This window comes from Chinchilla lanigera, unplaced genomic scaffold, assembly GCF_000276665.1.
Source record: "Chinchilla lanigera isolate Chin_1 unplaced genomic scaffold, ChiLan1.0 scaffold00103, whole genome shotgun sequence".
Classification (NCBI taxonomy): Eukaryota; Metazoa; Chordata; class Mammalia; order Rodentia; family Chinchillidae; genus Chinchilla; species Chinchilla lanigera.
The window spans coordinates 506717-523421 of NW_004955504.1; the positions used below are offsets into that span (position 1 = coordinate 506717).

The window sequence follows — 16705 nt, forward strand, 5'->3', positions numbered from 1 at the left end:
AAAAGGGGGCAGAGCCAAATGGCCCGGCTGGCAGGTGAGGAGAGCTGGTGCCTCCTGCACAGCTCACAGCCCTAGTCCAGCGAAGTCAAGGGTGGGCATGGTGACCAGCAACAACCTCATCCATGGTGGGCAGCGGACTAGGGCCAGACCTCCTGGAGGGGTGCGGGGTCCAGGCCAGCCCAGGGAGGATTCTGGTTCTTTGGGCAGAACTCTTCTCACCCGCTTCATCTCCAAGTCGCTGGGGGTGTCCTTCCTCTGTCCCTTTGCCCCCGACAGCCAAGCAAGGCAGGTCGGTCTCTATATCCCGCTGATCCCCAGGGTCCTCCCTTGGAAGGGAGAGGACCAGCCCCTGGAGTTTGGGGATCCTCGGTTCGTCCGGGGATGGTGGATGCGGATCCGCAAGAGCCAGGACCTTGGCGCAGGGCCCCTACACACCCTGGTGGCCTGGTCTTTGCGCCCCCAGCGCCCCACCTGCGCGACCGTCCCGGGCGGAGCCGTGCGCCGCTCGCCGCGGCCGCGGGGGGCGCTGCGGAGGCCGCGGTTAAAGCCCGGCGCGGGCGCGCGCTCTCAGAGGGAGCCGGGTCGCCGCTGCCGCTGTCTCCGAGCCGTGCCAGCTCTGCCCTCTCCTGCCCGGGCCCCGACCCCGACCCCGACCCAGGGCCAGCCTGCGGATGGGGACCCAGCAGTCCAAGCGCGGCACGCTCCGGGCCGGGCCTCCCAGCGCCCCTGCGCGCCCCCGGGCCCCCGCGCGCGCCGCGTGCCGTCGGAGAGAGAGTCCCGAAGGTGAGCGCCGGGCGACCTCGCCGGGCTGGCTGGGGAGGGAGGGGCGGCCGGGGCTCACGCGTGCCCCGCACTCGCACGTTTCCCGCCAGGCGACAGCTTCGCGGTGACCGCGTTCACCAGCGGCCGCAGGGGCGCGGAGGAGGCGGAGCGGCGGGGCGGCGCGGAGCACCGCACGCGGGACAAGCAGGTAGGCGGCGGGGATCGGTAGGGGACCCAGCAGGAGGGTGCGCCCGGGCTGAGACCGCGCGGCCGGCCGTAGAGGAAGGCCAAGCAAGGGGACCGCTGGGTCTGGGTGGGAGGGTCCTGGAGCCCGGCTGGGATGGAGTGGTGAAGTTGGGAAAGAGGGTATGGGAGAGGCCAGGGTGTTCTAGACTGGAGATCCCGGGCCGGAGCCTCAGTCCCCAGGCGGAGTTGGGGGGTCCTTGTTCAGCAGGTTGGCCCTGTCTTCCACAGTGACCACAGATCGGCAGGGAGGTCTCAACTTTGGACAGCTGAGGCCACTCAGACCACAGCTACTGCTCAGGGTCGCAGGGTGTTGTTTCTGCCGGGTGTCTCAGAGGGTGGACTGGGAAGCTCTGCATCCAGGACCAGAGCTGTCCCAGCCTGGAGGCCCCAGAGGCATCTTGGCAAAGCAGCCCCTTGCTTATGTGCCAACGCTGCAGTGGATGCTAGGTTTCCACTGGTATAAGGGGCAGCAGGCCATGCCAGGGGCCTGAGATCCCCTCACCCACTGCTGGCTCCGCCACTCCACATCCTGTGTGAGCACCGTGCCAGGCCCGGCGGTCCGTGTCCGCCGTGGGAGGACTTCTGCCCCTTGTGGGTGGAAAGTCTTGGGTGTGTGTGCGGATGCTGCAGCTCCATCCTGAGCCAGGGCTCCTGGCGCTCAGAGAGGAATGCAGCCGCGTCGCTGTGTGCTTCCCGGGTGGGAATGCTGTGTCTGTGAAGGCGGGAGAGGCATATGGGTCTCTGCCGGGCACGGTGAGGACCCAGGAGCTGTCATGCCTGCTTGTGGGCACATTGGTGGCCAGCTCACAGGCTCTCGGGGCTGGCCTCTCAGGCTGCTGTTGATCAGGTGTGACACTGGGCTTTGTCCGCCTCGAGGTGACGGGCTTGAGCCTCCCTGACCCCTGACTGTTCAGCCTGAGGACTTGGCCCTGAGGAAGCCTGAGAGCAGAGGGTGGTGACAGAGCTGATGCCACCCCAAGTGCATCCTGGGTGTGGGACTGAGGCGTATACCACACACCTCGGCTGCTAGATGATCGTGCTGCTGTCCCAGGCTGTCCTCTGCTGTCCTCAGCCACTGTCCCAGAGGCCTGGCCAGGCCCCACCCTAGCCCTGAGACCCCAGGTGTGTGCAGCCCTCTCCCAGCCATGTCCTTGCTGCCAGACGGAGGCCCACTCGTGGGCAGCTCTTGCCTCAGGTCCAGTGGGGTCCAGTGGTTGCCCAGCGGGGAACAGCAGGTGCTGGGCCTTCCCTCCCATCCCCTGCCTTCACCATCTCTACACTGTATCCAGGGCTCCCGTATCATCCATGTCCTCCTGGCGGAAAACCCCAAACCTCACAGAAGTCATCGTGTTTCACATAGAGTTGCGGTGGGCACCATTCTGCCTGTGGAATAGTGGCAGTAACCCTGTGTGTGGTCAGGGCACATCCAAGCCCGTCTCACCTGCCCACCCCTCACTCCAGAACTGACCACATGTATCTGTGGGCCCCAGAGTCCTTGAGTATCAATGTCCTGGGCGGAGTCCCCTCCTGGCTGTGCAGGTCCTGGCGGGGCCGCGGGGTGGCCTCCCTCAGGGCCTCGGAGGCCCGGGCTATGGCCCATCGGTGATGGCTGTGAGGGGAACAAGTGGGACTGACGACACTGGAGGCAGCTGAGGCTGTGGGTGGCTGGAGTCACCAGCAGTAGCAGGGTGGTGGTTGTGGTGGTGCTGGGCCACAGCTTTTGTAAACAGCGGCTGTCCAAGGAGGGGCAGTGGTGGTCCCCTCAGAGCACAGCTCATCGCTAGGCTGCCTTTCATTTCCCCAGCACCCCTGCGGCTGGTGGGAAACGGTTCAGAGGACAGTCACTGTCACCAGCTGGGTTTTGTTTTTGTTTTTTGGGTTTTTTTGTTTAGTTTTGTTTTTTGTTTTTTGTTTTTTTCCGGTACCAGGAATCGAACTCAGGACCTTGCACTTGCCAGGTAGGCACTGTGCCACTGAGCTAAATCCCCAGCACCTGCCAGCTGGGTTTTGATGTGAGTGAAATACAGCCTGAAAAGGCAGTGTCCCACCAGCTCCAGGAGTGGCATCTTAGCAGGGGCTCTGGGGACCCGCCTATGTGTAAGTCGAGGGACTGCCACATCTGCAGGAGGGGAGGACACAGTGAGTGACATGGCCCCTGGGGTCCTCTGGCTGCCCTGTCTTGGGCCAACGGCAGTGCAGAGATGGCCTGGTCCACCACGTCCACATTCAGTGCAATGGTGCAAGGGGGCAGGTGAGTGGTCTGTGGACCAGGCGGGCATTCCCTGTCTGTTCTCTGCCTGGCATCTGGAGTTGGAGGCCCAGCCCCACTGCCCTTAGACACTCTCCTTCCGTGACATTTCTGGGTCTCAGTCCCTGCAGCACGGCTGTGGCAGGCACTGTGCTTCCCCTCTCCCTCCCCTGCAGGGTTCACATCCTCTGCCCAGGTTTGGGGACCCCTGGGCTTCCTGCGGTCTTCCCTAGTAAGTCCCTTGGTGCCTGTCACAGCCAACACGAGGCATGGTGTGGAGGCTCAGGGACTGTGTGTGCCCAGGGCAGGAGGTGGGGGTGCTGCATCTGCTCCTTGGCTACCAGGCACAGGGTCCCGGAAGGGGCAGCATTGCCTGGGGCTCCCAGGCAATGTCCAGTGTGGACATCGGCCTCGGAAGACATTGTCTCACGCCTCCTTTGGCTTTGTGCCCCTTGTGCCTGGCTTTGAGGATGTGCCCTGGCCTTTCAAGGCCCTCATGGATGTGCCTGGCCCCAGGACGTGAACACTAGACTGGGGCCTGGGGATCCCTAGGGTTCGGCGTCATCATCCTCACTCTCCCACAGATGCCCTGGGAGGCCCATCTTGGCTGGTGATGGTGGAGCTGTCCCCACAGGCCTGGGCTGTGGCCAATGGCATCTGTGATGCCCAGGGGCCAAGCATGGAGCACCTGCCCTGCCAGGTGCCATCAGACCCTGAGGTCACCGTGTCCAGGGCTCTGGGATGTGGCCCTGTGGGGCTGCAGCCAGCAGCCTGCCTGTGGCAGGGAGCAGCCAGTGATGTCCTGAGTGGGCCTGAGGCCGGGCAGTGGATCTGCGGCCAACAAGGCCAGTGGGTGAGTCCCCTGGGGGGCCCAGCAGCTGCTGGGAGCCATGGTGAGTGTCAGCTGCTGGGGATGGGACAGGCTGGCAGAATGTGTGTGATGTCCACCCTCTGCATCTGTGAGGCAAGCTTTGGGGGCTGACCATGCCAAGATGGGGACTCTGGGGGCCCAGAACACCCCAGAGACCACCTGGAGCTGGGGTGCGAGGATGGAGCCAGGGCTACTGGGTTCCCAGGCCAGCTTCCTTCAGCCGCTGCTCCCTTTGCTCCTGCTTGAGCTGGAATTTCAGCATCTGGTGGTGAAAGAAGAGCAGTGACTTAGCTGGTGCTCAGCCACCGTGGGAAGCTAGGCACTTCCCCGTGGAGCTCACGCCCTTCCTCCACTTCCTTGTCGTTCGGTCACTGGGTGACTCGAGGGTTTGGCTCTTGCTTTGCTGAGTGAAGAGCTATAGTTTCCCTCCTTTGAAACCCTTTCTCCTCAGCAGTCTTCAGCCATCGGCCCAGCAGCTGTCTGGCCAGAGGTGCAGTGCTGTGGTGTGGACTCAAGTGCAGTGGTGGCAGGCCCTGGGGTAGCTGAAAGCCAACCCGATCACACCACTGGCCAGTGGCCCTGTGGGGCCTGGCCGTGCGGAAGGGGTGCTGGGGTCCAAGGCCAGCTGCCGGCATGGAGGCCACACCCCAACTGCTCACTTACATGGGGGTACATGAAGTCGAGGCCTGTGAGATGCTGAACTACAAGCCGTCCAGGCTGTGACCCAGCACCGTGGCGCTGGGAGGCCAGGTCTGCCAGAAGCCGGGATCACAGCCAAGTCACAGCTGGCTGCCTGTGCCCTTCCCTGATGAAGGAGCCCTGCTGGCTGTCCTCTCAGTGGGTGGAAGCAGCAGGTCTGGTTGGCAGGCATGATTTGCCCCCGGAACCTGCCGTTGTCCAATAGTCCTGCAGTGTGAGCCGGGCAGATCCTGCCCTGTCTTTCATGCTCCTAGATGAACGCCCGTGTCAGAAAGCCCCAGACCAGCGAGGACAGGCCTGTGTTGCCCACGAAGGCCCACTGCCCAGGTGGTAGAGAGGCCACGTGGTCCTTGTACAGCTCATAGGGGGGGTGGCTGAGGGTCACAGGGATAGAGTTGCTCTTGGGGGCAGCCACCTCGCCTGTGCCCTGATGCCCTTTCCAGAGAGTCCCTGATGGGTGCCACTGTGCACCCAGGGCGAGGTAGACGTTTGAGGCGATGCTGTGTGTCCGTAGAGAGGCCCTTCATGCGGCCAGCACACAATAGCTCCTCTTGGCCCTGGAGACCAGATGCGGGGAGGGTGCCCTGCCCCAGGCTGGGGGTTGCCGCTTCTGCTTGTGGATCTGTGGTGGGTGCGAGCTCCTCAGAGGGCTGACGCTCACCCAGGGTGGAGTGCAGCCTCTGCCCTCTCTGCTTAACCCTGCAGCTGGCTGTGCCCTGGGAGGGCCTTGGCTGTGCATGCTGTGTCCCCAAGGTCGCTCACAGAGGAGTCCTGGTGGCACCTCACAACACCAGCAGGAGGCCACTGTCAAGGCCCCCTCGGAAAGGAGGAACCCAGGCAGGGCAGGGTCATGCTGGATGGAGACGTGGAGCGGGACCCCAGTAGGCAGACCTGGAGCCCATGTCCTCCCTGAGCCACTCCACCTGCCCATGCCTTAGTGGTAGGTGTTGATGGGGAACTGGGCTGGGAACCCCATGCTGGGTCCCCATGGGAGAGGCTAGTGAGGCTGCTGCAGTGGAGATGGGTGTTACAACCTCGGGGAAAGTGGGATTGTTGGAGAGTGGCTGTCCAGATGCTCTGGGGGCCGGCCAGTGCCATGGGCCCGTGACAGGACAGGCAGCACAGGCAGCTGGAGGTGGAGGCGTGGGCAGAGCACTGGGGCAAGAGCAGGAGCTGAGTGGGAGGAACCGTGACCATCCCATGCTCCTCCCCGAGACTCGCTGACCTTGGACAGTGTGTACCGGCCTCTCCATGACACTGGGCAGGCCTGAGGTGGAGGATTTGCCTTCTCTGTCACGCCCTGGGGACTCTGAGCCCCCCAGCTGTACGGCCCTCTCTGCACACATAAATTCATTATACAACCTAGGCTCTTGATCACAACACTGTCTGGGCCCTGGGGCCGTGTGTTGTGAGATGTCCCCGAGGCCAAGCTGCACTTCATGGGTGACAGCTCTGGTCAGGTTGGCAGTGGCAGCTCTGGTCAGGGTGTGGCTGGCAGGTGTCTTCAGGTGACAATGTCAGTCGGTCCCCGTGGGGTTTGCTTTGAGCCAGTGACATGTAGGCCAGCTTCCTGCATATGCAGAAAGGTCCTCTGTCACTGCTGGGCAGGGGAGTCTGTGCTGGTCTGCGCATGTGTATCTCACCAGAGGGGACATGGCTTCCTGGCTGCAGGGATGGGAAGCCACCTAAGGGCTCCCCAGCTGTCTAGGGGCTCAGGTGGGGTACAGGTGGCACATGGGAGGACAGAGGCCATGCCTGCCTGCTGTGGAGGATCTGTGGACGGACACAGTGGGCACTGCGTCTCTCACGGTGCTGCCCGTGGGCTCTGGGCCCTGGCAGCCGAGTCCTGGGCCAGAGGACAGAGACCAGGCCTGTACGCCCCGCTCCTCCGGCCACCCAGCCCTCGTGACTGGAGCAGCGGGCCCTTGGCCTCACGTCCATCACTGTGATTGTATCCTCAGAACCGTGTGCTGCCGTCTTTGCTGTCTCTGTGGCTGGACCGAGCAGCCAGGCCTCCCACACTCTGAGTCTACCCTGCTGCTCCCTGTGTGGGAGAGACAAGATCTTTTGTTATTTAGCAGAGACAAGCATGTGGGCCTCCTTTGGACACTTTATCCTTCCCGCAGGGGTCCGAGCAACTTCCTGGGGGAGGCCCGGGCTGGTCCCTGCTCCTTTAAGGCCCCTCTGACAGACCCAGAGCCTGCTCAGCCTCCCTTTGATCTCTGCAGCCGTGGGCCGGCAACAACACAGCCCAGTGGAGAGGTTCTTACTGCAGTGTACAGGGAGTGTTTCTGCACAGCACCACGGAGGGTGTTTAAAAAACAAGAAAAAAGGTTTATTGCTTTTTCTGAGTCGCTGTATCCCCAGGGCTCTGGCTATAATCAAACACAAATCCCTGGCCTTCCAGTCTCTCTGCCGAGGAGAGGACTTCGGCATGATGCACGAACACACAGCGTCTGCTAAATTAAAGGGAAAGAGTGCTGAGAGTTCAGTCGGGCTCTTTCCATCTTTGGAATTAATCTTCCTCTGAAATAGGAAACGGGGCTGAGGATACAGCTTGGTGGCACAAGTACCTGCCTGGCAAGCACAAGGTCCTGAGTTCAATCCCCAGTACCAAGAGAAAAAAAAATTAGCCTGCGGCTGTACCACCCTGAGCACTGCCGATCTCATCTGAAACAGGAAACAGGCATTCATAGGAACAAAAGAAAACAAAGATGCTGGCGGCTTTCCTGTAGCACAGTCCAAATGCAGGGCCTGGGCCTGGTCTGCATGTGAGGCCAGTGGATTCAAGGCCCGAGGGCAAAGTTCCAGACTCTGGGGACCCCCTTCTGGCTTTTGCTTTGTCGCTTTGCACTCACTGAGACTGGGACGCTGACAGCAGCACAGAGCGGGAGGCCATTGCCCTGGTCTCCTCTTCCTGGGAGTTCCAGGGCGGGAGAACACACCTTAACCAACAGTGCCAAGTGTGCAGTGCAAAACTAAGCTTCAGCACTCAGGATAAAAGTGGGGTGTGTTGCGCATGGCTCCTGGCCACCCAGTCCTCTGGGCAGGTTGTGCATATTTGTGCATGTGAACCACCTGTAACGCGTGCACAGCATGTGCAGATGTACAGGACGTGTGCGCACGTGAATATGTAAGCCTGCACACATGGCATTAATGTGTGCTGACAGCTCTCCTGGGGACATCCCTGTCCACCTGCTACCCTTGGCTGAGGGTGGACACCCCAGAGGATGTCCATGCCCTGTGGGTTAGCATGTGCCCAGCTCCCCTGCCCTCCTGCTGTGGGTAATTTGGATGGCCCGTGTTACCTGGCCCCCACTGACCACTTGCTGCCTGAGGTCCTCCCCCCAATGTTGCACAGCTCGCACTGAGGCCCTCTGTGACTCCAGCCTCCCGCCCTGCTGGCATGGAGCGCTAGGGTGCCTTTGATGGCATTGCGCCTGGAAGAGCCGGATGTCCCTGGTGCGCACATTGTCGGTCATCTGTGTGGTGCATGTGGGGGCTCAGGGTCCAAAGTGTTTCTGGTGGTGGCTCTGTGGTGCCTTCCACATCTTTCCTTACTGAGCACTGGAAATGGGGAGAAGCTGCGCTTAGCTTATCCCAAGATGATGGAGATGGATGCGTTGGAAACTCCCGGTCTGGCCCAGGAGTCTGTGGGTGTTTTAGGGGCCCCCTCACCCCACAGTTTCTCTATGTGTAAACATCAAAGTGGTCTTCACAAACTCTCCGATCAGATGGTCCTAGCCCAAAGTACCATAGGCAGAACCGAGCAGGCCCTGGGCCCAGTGGCCTGGCTGTGTGCTGGTTGCCCTGCCTTGGTCTCAGCCCCCGGGTGATTGGCTCAGGAGCGAGGCTCCGGACGTGCAGAGCAGCCCCCACTGCACATGTGGTGGAGTCATTGAACCCATAAAACTCCGCTGTCCCATCTGAAACCATTTAGTGGAGGAAACTCAGATCTGGACTCCAAAGCCCCAAGGCAGTTCCAGACGCAGCTGAGGACCTGGTGTTGGAGCCAGGCTGTGGGAGGGGGGGCCTCACCCTCTTCAGGGCTGTGCCACCTCCCCAAAACTGTGACACTAGGAGCCACTCGTGTCCAAACACAACAGGCTGGACGCTCTGTGTCCAAGAGCCCCAGAAGCTGCCCCAGCGTCTCCAGTCCCCTCCACAGCCGTTCCGCGTCCCCCACCCTTGTCCTCACCCTGGGGCCCTCAACCCCTGCCCCAGTGACCTCCTTCAGCACCCTTAGCCCCTCTGCTTTTCCTGGGGGCTCAGCCCCGTCCATGGGTGATGTCCGCAGTCTGCCTGAGGGGTGCCCATGAGATTCACATCCAGGGCCTGGCAGGTCCCTCCCAGCTCCTCAGGTGACCAGGGTCATTGGTGGCCTGTGTGTGGCATTGTCCTGGACTCCTGCTGGGCTCTGGTCTGCAGTGTCGTTGGCCAGCAACAAAACATATTTGAGGGTGCTGGGCTGTACCCCTCAGCCTTACGCAGCCTCATCGGCCCACCCCAGGCCTCTCTGACCTCCAGGGCTGTGTGGTCCTTACTGGCCCTAGCATCCTCTGTCCCCCCTGGTGGGTTCTTCCCAGACCCCAGGCCAGGGGTTAGAGACATCCTGCTGGCCCCTAGCAAGGCCATCTGTAGCTTCTGGAGAGTTCGTGGCTGGTTGAGCAGTGTGCCTATGGTGGTCTGTTGAAGCCTGGGGATGATGGTGACTGTCTGGTGCTGGACAGCTAGGAAGGAGCTTTGTCTGACCAGCTGCACCTGTTCAGGGCTGCAGGGGCCCAGGTGCCTGACCTACTGCTTTGTTAGACATCCCAACCATAAGCGGATGGCCCGCTGCTCATGTTCTGGACATCATCACGGGTGCCTCTGCCCCAGCTCCACCCATTCCTTTTCCTGCGCCACCTCTCCCTGCCTCCTACATCCCCTGAGTCTGCCTTGTCTCTCTCTGTGTCCCCCACTTAGGACTTTGTCCATGTGAGCCCCTCTTCCTGTCCTCCCACCCCAATACTGCAGGAGACAGAGTTTGCCCAGACCCTCTGGGGCCCACACAGCCTTGACCTTGTGGTCTAGAGGCCATTGCTTCTGGGTCCAGGCTGGGCTGTGGCAGTCTGTATGTCTTCCCTGAGAAGTGAGCCTGGCATGTGGCACAGCAGGGGGTGTTCCCACGTGGTCCTCACCCACCCATTTGCCCCGGCAGGACCTGGATCCTGCTCACAGGAACGCAAGCTGGGCCCTCTCCCAGGGACTTTGGTGGGCTGGGTTGTAGGTGCAGCACACGCTTTTTGGACTGTTGGCGTTCACCCCAAGTGCTGTCCCCTCATCCTTAAGGTGGGCACCATCCCCTCCTAGGAGAGGCGCTTGAGTGTCCCATCATGTGCTGGTGAGGAGGAGGCCTGTGCAGTCCCAGCCATCCTGGCTGACCACTGCCCCCACAGGGCCATAGCACATGCCTTGGCACACAGGAGCCTGGTCCCACAAGGTGAATGCAGAACACTGGTGCTTAGAACTCTTGTGCAGCATTAGAGGAGCCTGACCTTCAAGGCAAGCTTGTCCCTGGTTGGGCTGGGGCCTCTGCCCCTTTCCATGCAAGCCAGAGTCAGGGATTGACTGTGCCCTTGACCTGACCCCTGCTGCAGTGCAGGCGGAGGCTGTGTGTCCCCCACCCCCAGCTCAGGGACACTAGGAGTATTGGGTTACTATTATCCCTTAGTTATTTCAGACTGATCATGTTCACAATCTCCCCAAACAAGTGGGCAGCGAAGGCTAAATAAAAGAGACAAATGGAATGATTTCAGGGCTCCAGGAGGATCAAAACCCTCCCATGGAATTCGAGATTCTCTTGGGGTTGAGACCAAGACCTTCTCTGGGCAGCCAGTATTTATTTAGTTATCAGAACAAGGGAGGGGAATATGCAAGTAGGGTGGGAACCACTCAAGGACTTCTCCAAGTAAGGCATTATGTTAATTTAGGAGAGCTATGTTAACTCCAGGAAGGTCTCTACCCAGAAGAGAGATGCCTGAGGCTACAGTCTTTATCCAGTTGAGATTGGAACCAGGTGTCCTTGGCTGTGACATTTCTTATCCTTTGAGGCTTCACAGCTTCACCCACCATTATAGACCTCAGTAGGGATCAGTGACTCAGAGGTTCACTTACTGAGTCCCATCTCCGGACAAGGGGCCTAGGCCTTGGACAGACTCACAAGTAAACATGGAAAACCAATTGGTTAATTTAAATTCTGCTCAGAGCTGCTTCATGGTGGTCTCCATCATAGGAGCAGGGCTGGCCTCTGGTCCCCCACAGAATTGGACCCTGGCCCCTGGCCCCTCCAGGACTGGCCCCCAGGTGCTGGTCCTCTGAGAAAGCAGGGACCAAGGTGCCCCAGGAAAACCTCCACCCCCTGCCATTGCCACCCATAGGCAGGTGTGGGAAACATCTTGCAGGCCATGGCCTGGGATGTCCCGGGGCAGCCAGGATGGGTGGACATCAGTGTTTGGCAGCTGGAGTGTGAGAAGGGGGCTCAGTAGGAAGGAAGGCCATGGGGATCTCATGAGTCAGTTCCTGGGAGAAGGGTGGGGACCACCCAGGGCAGGCGATGTTCCCTGTGCCTGGGAGCCGCATTACAGGGACTTGGCTGCCTGGGAATTCACTGGGAGGGGCCGCACATGTGTGTCGCTGAAAGCTCCTACCCCTCTGTTCTGAAGCCATGCATATGAGGGCATTTGTCTGTACACAGCATGGGTTGGGCATAAACTACTGCCACAGAACCCAGGATTGCTGGCCCACAATGCCCATTGTGGCCTCTCTGATCCTGTCTCAGAGCTGGTGGTGGTGGCTTTGTGCTTAGGAACCGCAGGTCCAAGTTTGTCTGCGGATGGGTGTCCTCTGCAGTGGCCTCTGCCAAGCACAGTGAGATACTGCCAGCCGGGGGGGTGGGTAGCAGGGCCCTGGCCAGTGATAGCAACCCTGGTCCATTATAGAAACCTTGGTCAGATATAGAAAACTTGGTTAGTTATAGAAACCCTTGTTGGTTATAGCAGCACCGATTGGTTGTCACAGACTTGACTGCTTATTGTAGCCCCAGTTGGTTATTGTAATCATGATTGGTTAGTGCAGCCCTGGGCAGTTATAGCAGCCCTGGTTGGTTGTTGTAGCCATGGTTGGTTATAGCAGCACTGGTTGGTTATAGTAACCCTGAGTGGTTATTGTCGCAGTGGTTGGTTAGCAGGCCAGTGATTTAGCTCAGTGATGCAGTGCCTGCCTGGCAAGCCTCAGGTCCTGAGTTTGATTCCCAGTACTCCCCTCAAAAACCTGTAACTACAAGCCGTGGTTGGTTAGTGTAGCCCTGTCAGTTACTGCAGCATGGCTGGTTATCTTGTGTTGGGAGTGTGCCCAGGGACAACCCTGGTCTATGCAGGTTTTCTTCTGTGGTGCTGGGCACTGTGTCCAGGGCCTCCCGATGCTCTGCCGAGGAGCCTCCCAGCCTCTTTCTGTCCTGGATTCTGTGAGCCTCCCATGTCCACCCTGTGCTCTGTAACAAATGCAAGATGCCAAAAACGGTGCTCAGGTGATTTTTAAAATTGGCTTTGGGTCTCACATGGTAGAAAGGGCATGGGCAGCTGGGGTCAGGATGTGAAACTCCAGCCCGGCCCACCCATCACACCCGGGTCTCAGACCCCTGCACCCCTACACCTCCGCCTCCTGCACCCTCCTGGGAGCTGCCACTGTCTAACCTGCAGGGTCTTGGGATGACGCAGAGCACTTCCCAGGAGTACCGCTGGTGGTCAGCTGGCTCTGACTGAGGGGATATCACTGCCCCCCTCACCTCTTTAGGAAAGTTGTCTCGAGTCACACAGGGCCCAACTGTGGCTGAGCCCCAGGTGCGGTATCTAAGACATCACCTTGTCTCAGGTGCAGCCTCAGGATGGACGTGCTGAGGCGCAGCTGCTGCACTGGGTCCCTGGCCTTTCTGGCCAGCAGTTGCTGGTGACGGGGCCACAGCCCCAGGTGACAGTTAGCTTTCTGTCCTGAGATGATCAGCTTGAGAGCAGCAACATGACATGGTGCACAGCTCTGGAGGCACCAGGCCTCATGGCACCGGGCCTGGGCAGCACGGCATGGTGGCACATGGGGCAGAGCCACTGTCCTCTGGCCGGGAAGCACAAGAGGAGGCATCAAGGGGCCCTACGTGCCCCTCCTAGTAGTTTGGCCACCTTCCAGCAGCAGCAGCTGGGTGAGGGTACCTGAGGGCACCCCAGATCCAAGCTGATGCTCAGCCCCGCAGCCACTGCCTTGGTTTCCAGGGCAACGGTGTCTCCACAGGCAGCAGACTCGACGCCTGGACATGCAGCCGGGTGTGGGACCCCAGCACCAGCGCTTGAGTTCCCCTTGAGGTCCGGGATCCCCATACCTGATGGAAGCCCTCGACTGTGGCTTCACAGGATGTTTTGATTTTGTAGAAAACTTTTAATCAAAAGTTAGGATTTTAGCAGTTACTGGGCTTCATCTTGATGTCCACCTGGGTGAGCACCCGTCCAGTCCCTCGAGACGGACAGTGTGCCATGTAGTATGGATGAAGGGTCCCTTGGGCCCGGAGCAGACCCTGAGGACTGTGCATGTTCCTTCACCTGGGAAACGGCCTCCAAAGCATGCTGAGTGCTGCCTTCCTGACCACCCAATGTGCGGGTGGAGATATGAAGAGAGAAAGGCACGGGTGACCCCAGGGATCCTGAAATGCCGGGGTGCGTTTCCTGACAGCACCATGGCACGGCCAGCAGGGGCATCATGCCCCTCAGGCTCTTGCTCATGGGGTCTCCGTCAAGGCAGGCATCTCCTCCGCCCCCGGCTGTGTCCATTCCAGAGCCCCCCAGCCCAGCATTGCCTCAAGCACGGGTCTGGGGCTCCACTCCACAGCTTCCTGCACACTTCCTGTTTCTTCCTCTGTGTCCTGTGCGTCTGTCACTCTTGGTGGGAACCACGTGAGCTTGTGTTCTGCACATTTTCTTGGGTAAAGTGTTGCTCAAGTGTGTTCAAAGTCCTTCCCGTCTTTCCATAACTGGTCCTGAGATCCACTCCTGGTGGCTGGCAGCTCTGTGCCTCAACCCAGCCTTGGAGGAGGTGATGTCCCCTCAGTGGCTCCATGGGACACTGCCGTGGGTGCTGGGGACTGATTTGGTGAGGGCTCTGTGGGCTGGTGGGAGCAGGGGCAGGGAGCCATGCAGGCAGCCGCAGCAGGTCCTGGAAGGAGCCTGACATGGCGGCTGTCTGCGTTCTGCATGAGGCTGGGGTTGGGACTTTCGTCCCAGAGAGGTGCCCTGAGGCATGCAGGATCGTGCATGTCTCCCTGCCTGCCCAGCTGAGCCTGGGTCAATCGCTGCCCTGTCCCCCTGCAGGAGCTGCCCAGTGAGGACCCTAAGGAGGGGCTTTTCCAGGAAGACCAGGGCCCCTTAGAAGGTGAGTTTGGTCCCCGAGCTGCTCCTCCCGGCCCCTCAGATGTCACTGTCCTCTGCGAGGACATCCTCTTACAGGCACACACATAGTGGGCTCCATACCAGACATGAGCTGGACCTGGCCATAGAGACACAGAAGTCAAGCCGTCTCCCCAGTGCTGGCTTATGTCATGGCTAGTCTTGGGAGCCCCTGTCTGGGCGGGGAGGCTGGCTGTGTGGACCGGCACCACGGCTGAGGTTGTGTGCTGCCGGGGTGGTGACTCGTCAGGCCCTGGTCCCTGCTGTGCATGTGGTCTTTGATGCAGTCCGTCCCCATGCAGAGTGACAGGTCACCACAGGACTCCTGGGAAGCGGGACTGTACAGATGGGAGGGGCTGATGGTGCTGAGACCCCAGCCCCAGCCTGCTGGACAGTCTCAAGCACCCTTGCTGTGAGGGGCTGGGCTGCTCCCTGGAAGCTGCTGCGAGTGGCACAGGGCCAGGGTGGGGGGGCTGGGGGAGGCGGAGTGTGCCCTGGCCGAGGGTTCCCTGCCCTCCTTGCTCCACAGCAACGGGCTTTCTGCTCGGGCCACTGGGAGGGGTTGGCGGCTTGGCAAGGGAGGCAGCAGCCCCTCCCCCACCTCTCCACCATCCCAGGTCACCCCCTGGGCTGGCCCGTCTCTCACCCTGACTTGTCCCACAGTGGCTCTGCCCCTTGAGAAAGCTGAGGGCCACGAGGGCCCAGGACAGCTCCTTGGTGTGGATGATGGTGAGAGGGCAGCAGCCCTCGAGGGCCCGCGAGGAGGGGCCAGGAGGCGCCTGAACATTGATGTAGGTCTCGCCCCTACCCATATGTCCCTGGGTCTCAGCTGAGCTCTCTGGAGTTGGGAGCCTGACAGTCCTGTGGCCTCTTCTCATTCTGGGTGACACTGCTGAGCACTGGCACAGGCAGAGACAGCATCGTGGGCGAGAGGGTGGAGCTGGGTGAGCGTAGATCTGGAGGTGCCAGGCCAGACCGTTGGCTGGGGGAACCTCAGCCCCATCCAGAGGAAATGGCCCAGGGAGGCGTCCTGGGTGGTGGGTCCCTGAATCGTGTGTGTAGAACCCCGGACCATGGAGAGACTGCCGGCCCCCATTCCTACTACACCTGCAGGCCCTCCAGTGCGACGTCTCTGTGGAGGAGGACAACCGCCAGGAATGGACATTCACACTCTACGACTTCGACAACAGTGGGATGGTCACCAGGGAGGTAACGTGCCTAGCACCTGTGGAGAGTGGGTTCGGGGTAGCTCAGGGTCTGGAAGAATCCAGCCAGCTCAGAGAGTAGGTAGCAGATGATGACACCCCATCCCCACAATGGGGATAGACCGAGCCCCACTGAAGGAGAGAGGGGAGGTCCAGGGTAGGGAGGAGGCACAGCAGAGGGGACCAACTGTGTGTCGAGGGCTGTGTCCTCATGCCGGCGACCCAGCATCCTCACAGGTAGCCTGGGCCCCGAGGGCCCCCTGCTCAGCCAGGCTCTGTGTCCAGGACAGCTAAGGGCCCCCTGAAAGGAAGCAGGCAGTGGGATACGGGATGTAACATGCGGAACAGGCATGTCTGGTCAAGGGAATCTGGTCATCGCCTGGCTGCCGAGTCCTTGGACATCAGTGCTGTGATGTAAAGGGTCAGAGAGATGTGAACTGAGGACAGCAGGGTGCACATCCTCAGGGTGACCCCAACCAGGACAAGGCCCTCCTGGCATGCCTGGGTGCAGCCACCTAGGACATGAGGCGAATGGAGCCTGAGGTGCCTAGGGAGGCTAGGGGTGGGCAGTGTTCCCTCTGAGGTCTGCTGTGTCATCCCAGGACATGTCCAGCCTAATGCACACCATCTATGAGGTTGTCGATGCCTCCATGAACCACTCTTCAGGCAGCAGCAAGACCCTTCGTGTAAAGCTGACCGTCAGCCCCGAGCCTGCAGGCACAAGGAAGGAGTGTCCTGCCAGCCAGGGTGAGGGCCCTGGGCAAGAGCTGCCCATGCTCAGTTGCTTCTGTCCCCGTGAGCACTCCCAGGGCAGCCCTCCCTCCAAAGCACCTGACACACCTCTCCCACACTGTGCCATAGCTCTTAGCATCATGTCACACCAAGGGTTATGCGTAACTGTGTCCAGCCCTTCCTGTGTACAAACCTCTCTCTGGTTACACAGCAGGCTGGACTGGCAGAGCTCAACATGATATGCTTAGTGAGAAGATGGGTGGATGAGTAAAGGATTGCATAATGAGTGAGTGAACATTACAGATGTTTGGATAAATGGGTGGATGGATGGGTGTTGAATGGGTGGGTAGATGGATGGATATTTGGATGGACAGATGGGTGGGTGGGTGGCCAGATGGATATTTGGATGGATGAATGGCTGGCTGGCCAACTGGGTGGTGGGTGTTTGGATGGATGGATGGATGGATGGATGGAT

The 16705-nt window shown here is 60.2% G+C and overlaps 1 protein-coding gene across 2 annotated transcripts in view; it reads left to right on the top strand.

Moving 5' to 3' along the window:
• The first annotated feature begins 536 nt into the window (after positions 1-536).
• Nkd2 (naked cuticle homolog 2 (Drosophila)) overlaps positions 537-16705 on the top strand; it is a 20023-nt gene continuing 3854 nt past the window's right edge. The window contains exons 1-6 of one of the 2 annotated variants that reach the window (XM_005407038.2): positions 537-783; positions 873-970; positions 14219-14279; positions 14957-15084; positions 15407-15502; positions 16101-16245. In XM_005407038.2, coding sequence (XP_005407095.1) covers positions 672-783; positions 873-970; positions 14219-14279; positions 14957-15084; positions 15407-15502; positions 16101-16245 — 640 coding nt within the window. In that variant the 5' untranslated portion in view covers positions 537-671. The remainder of the gene's footprint in view (positions 784-872; positions 971-14218; positions 14280-14956; positions 15085-15406; positions 15503-16100; positions 16246-16705) is intronic. The other variant, XM_005407039.2, reaches the window with a different exon arrangement.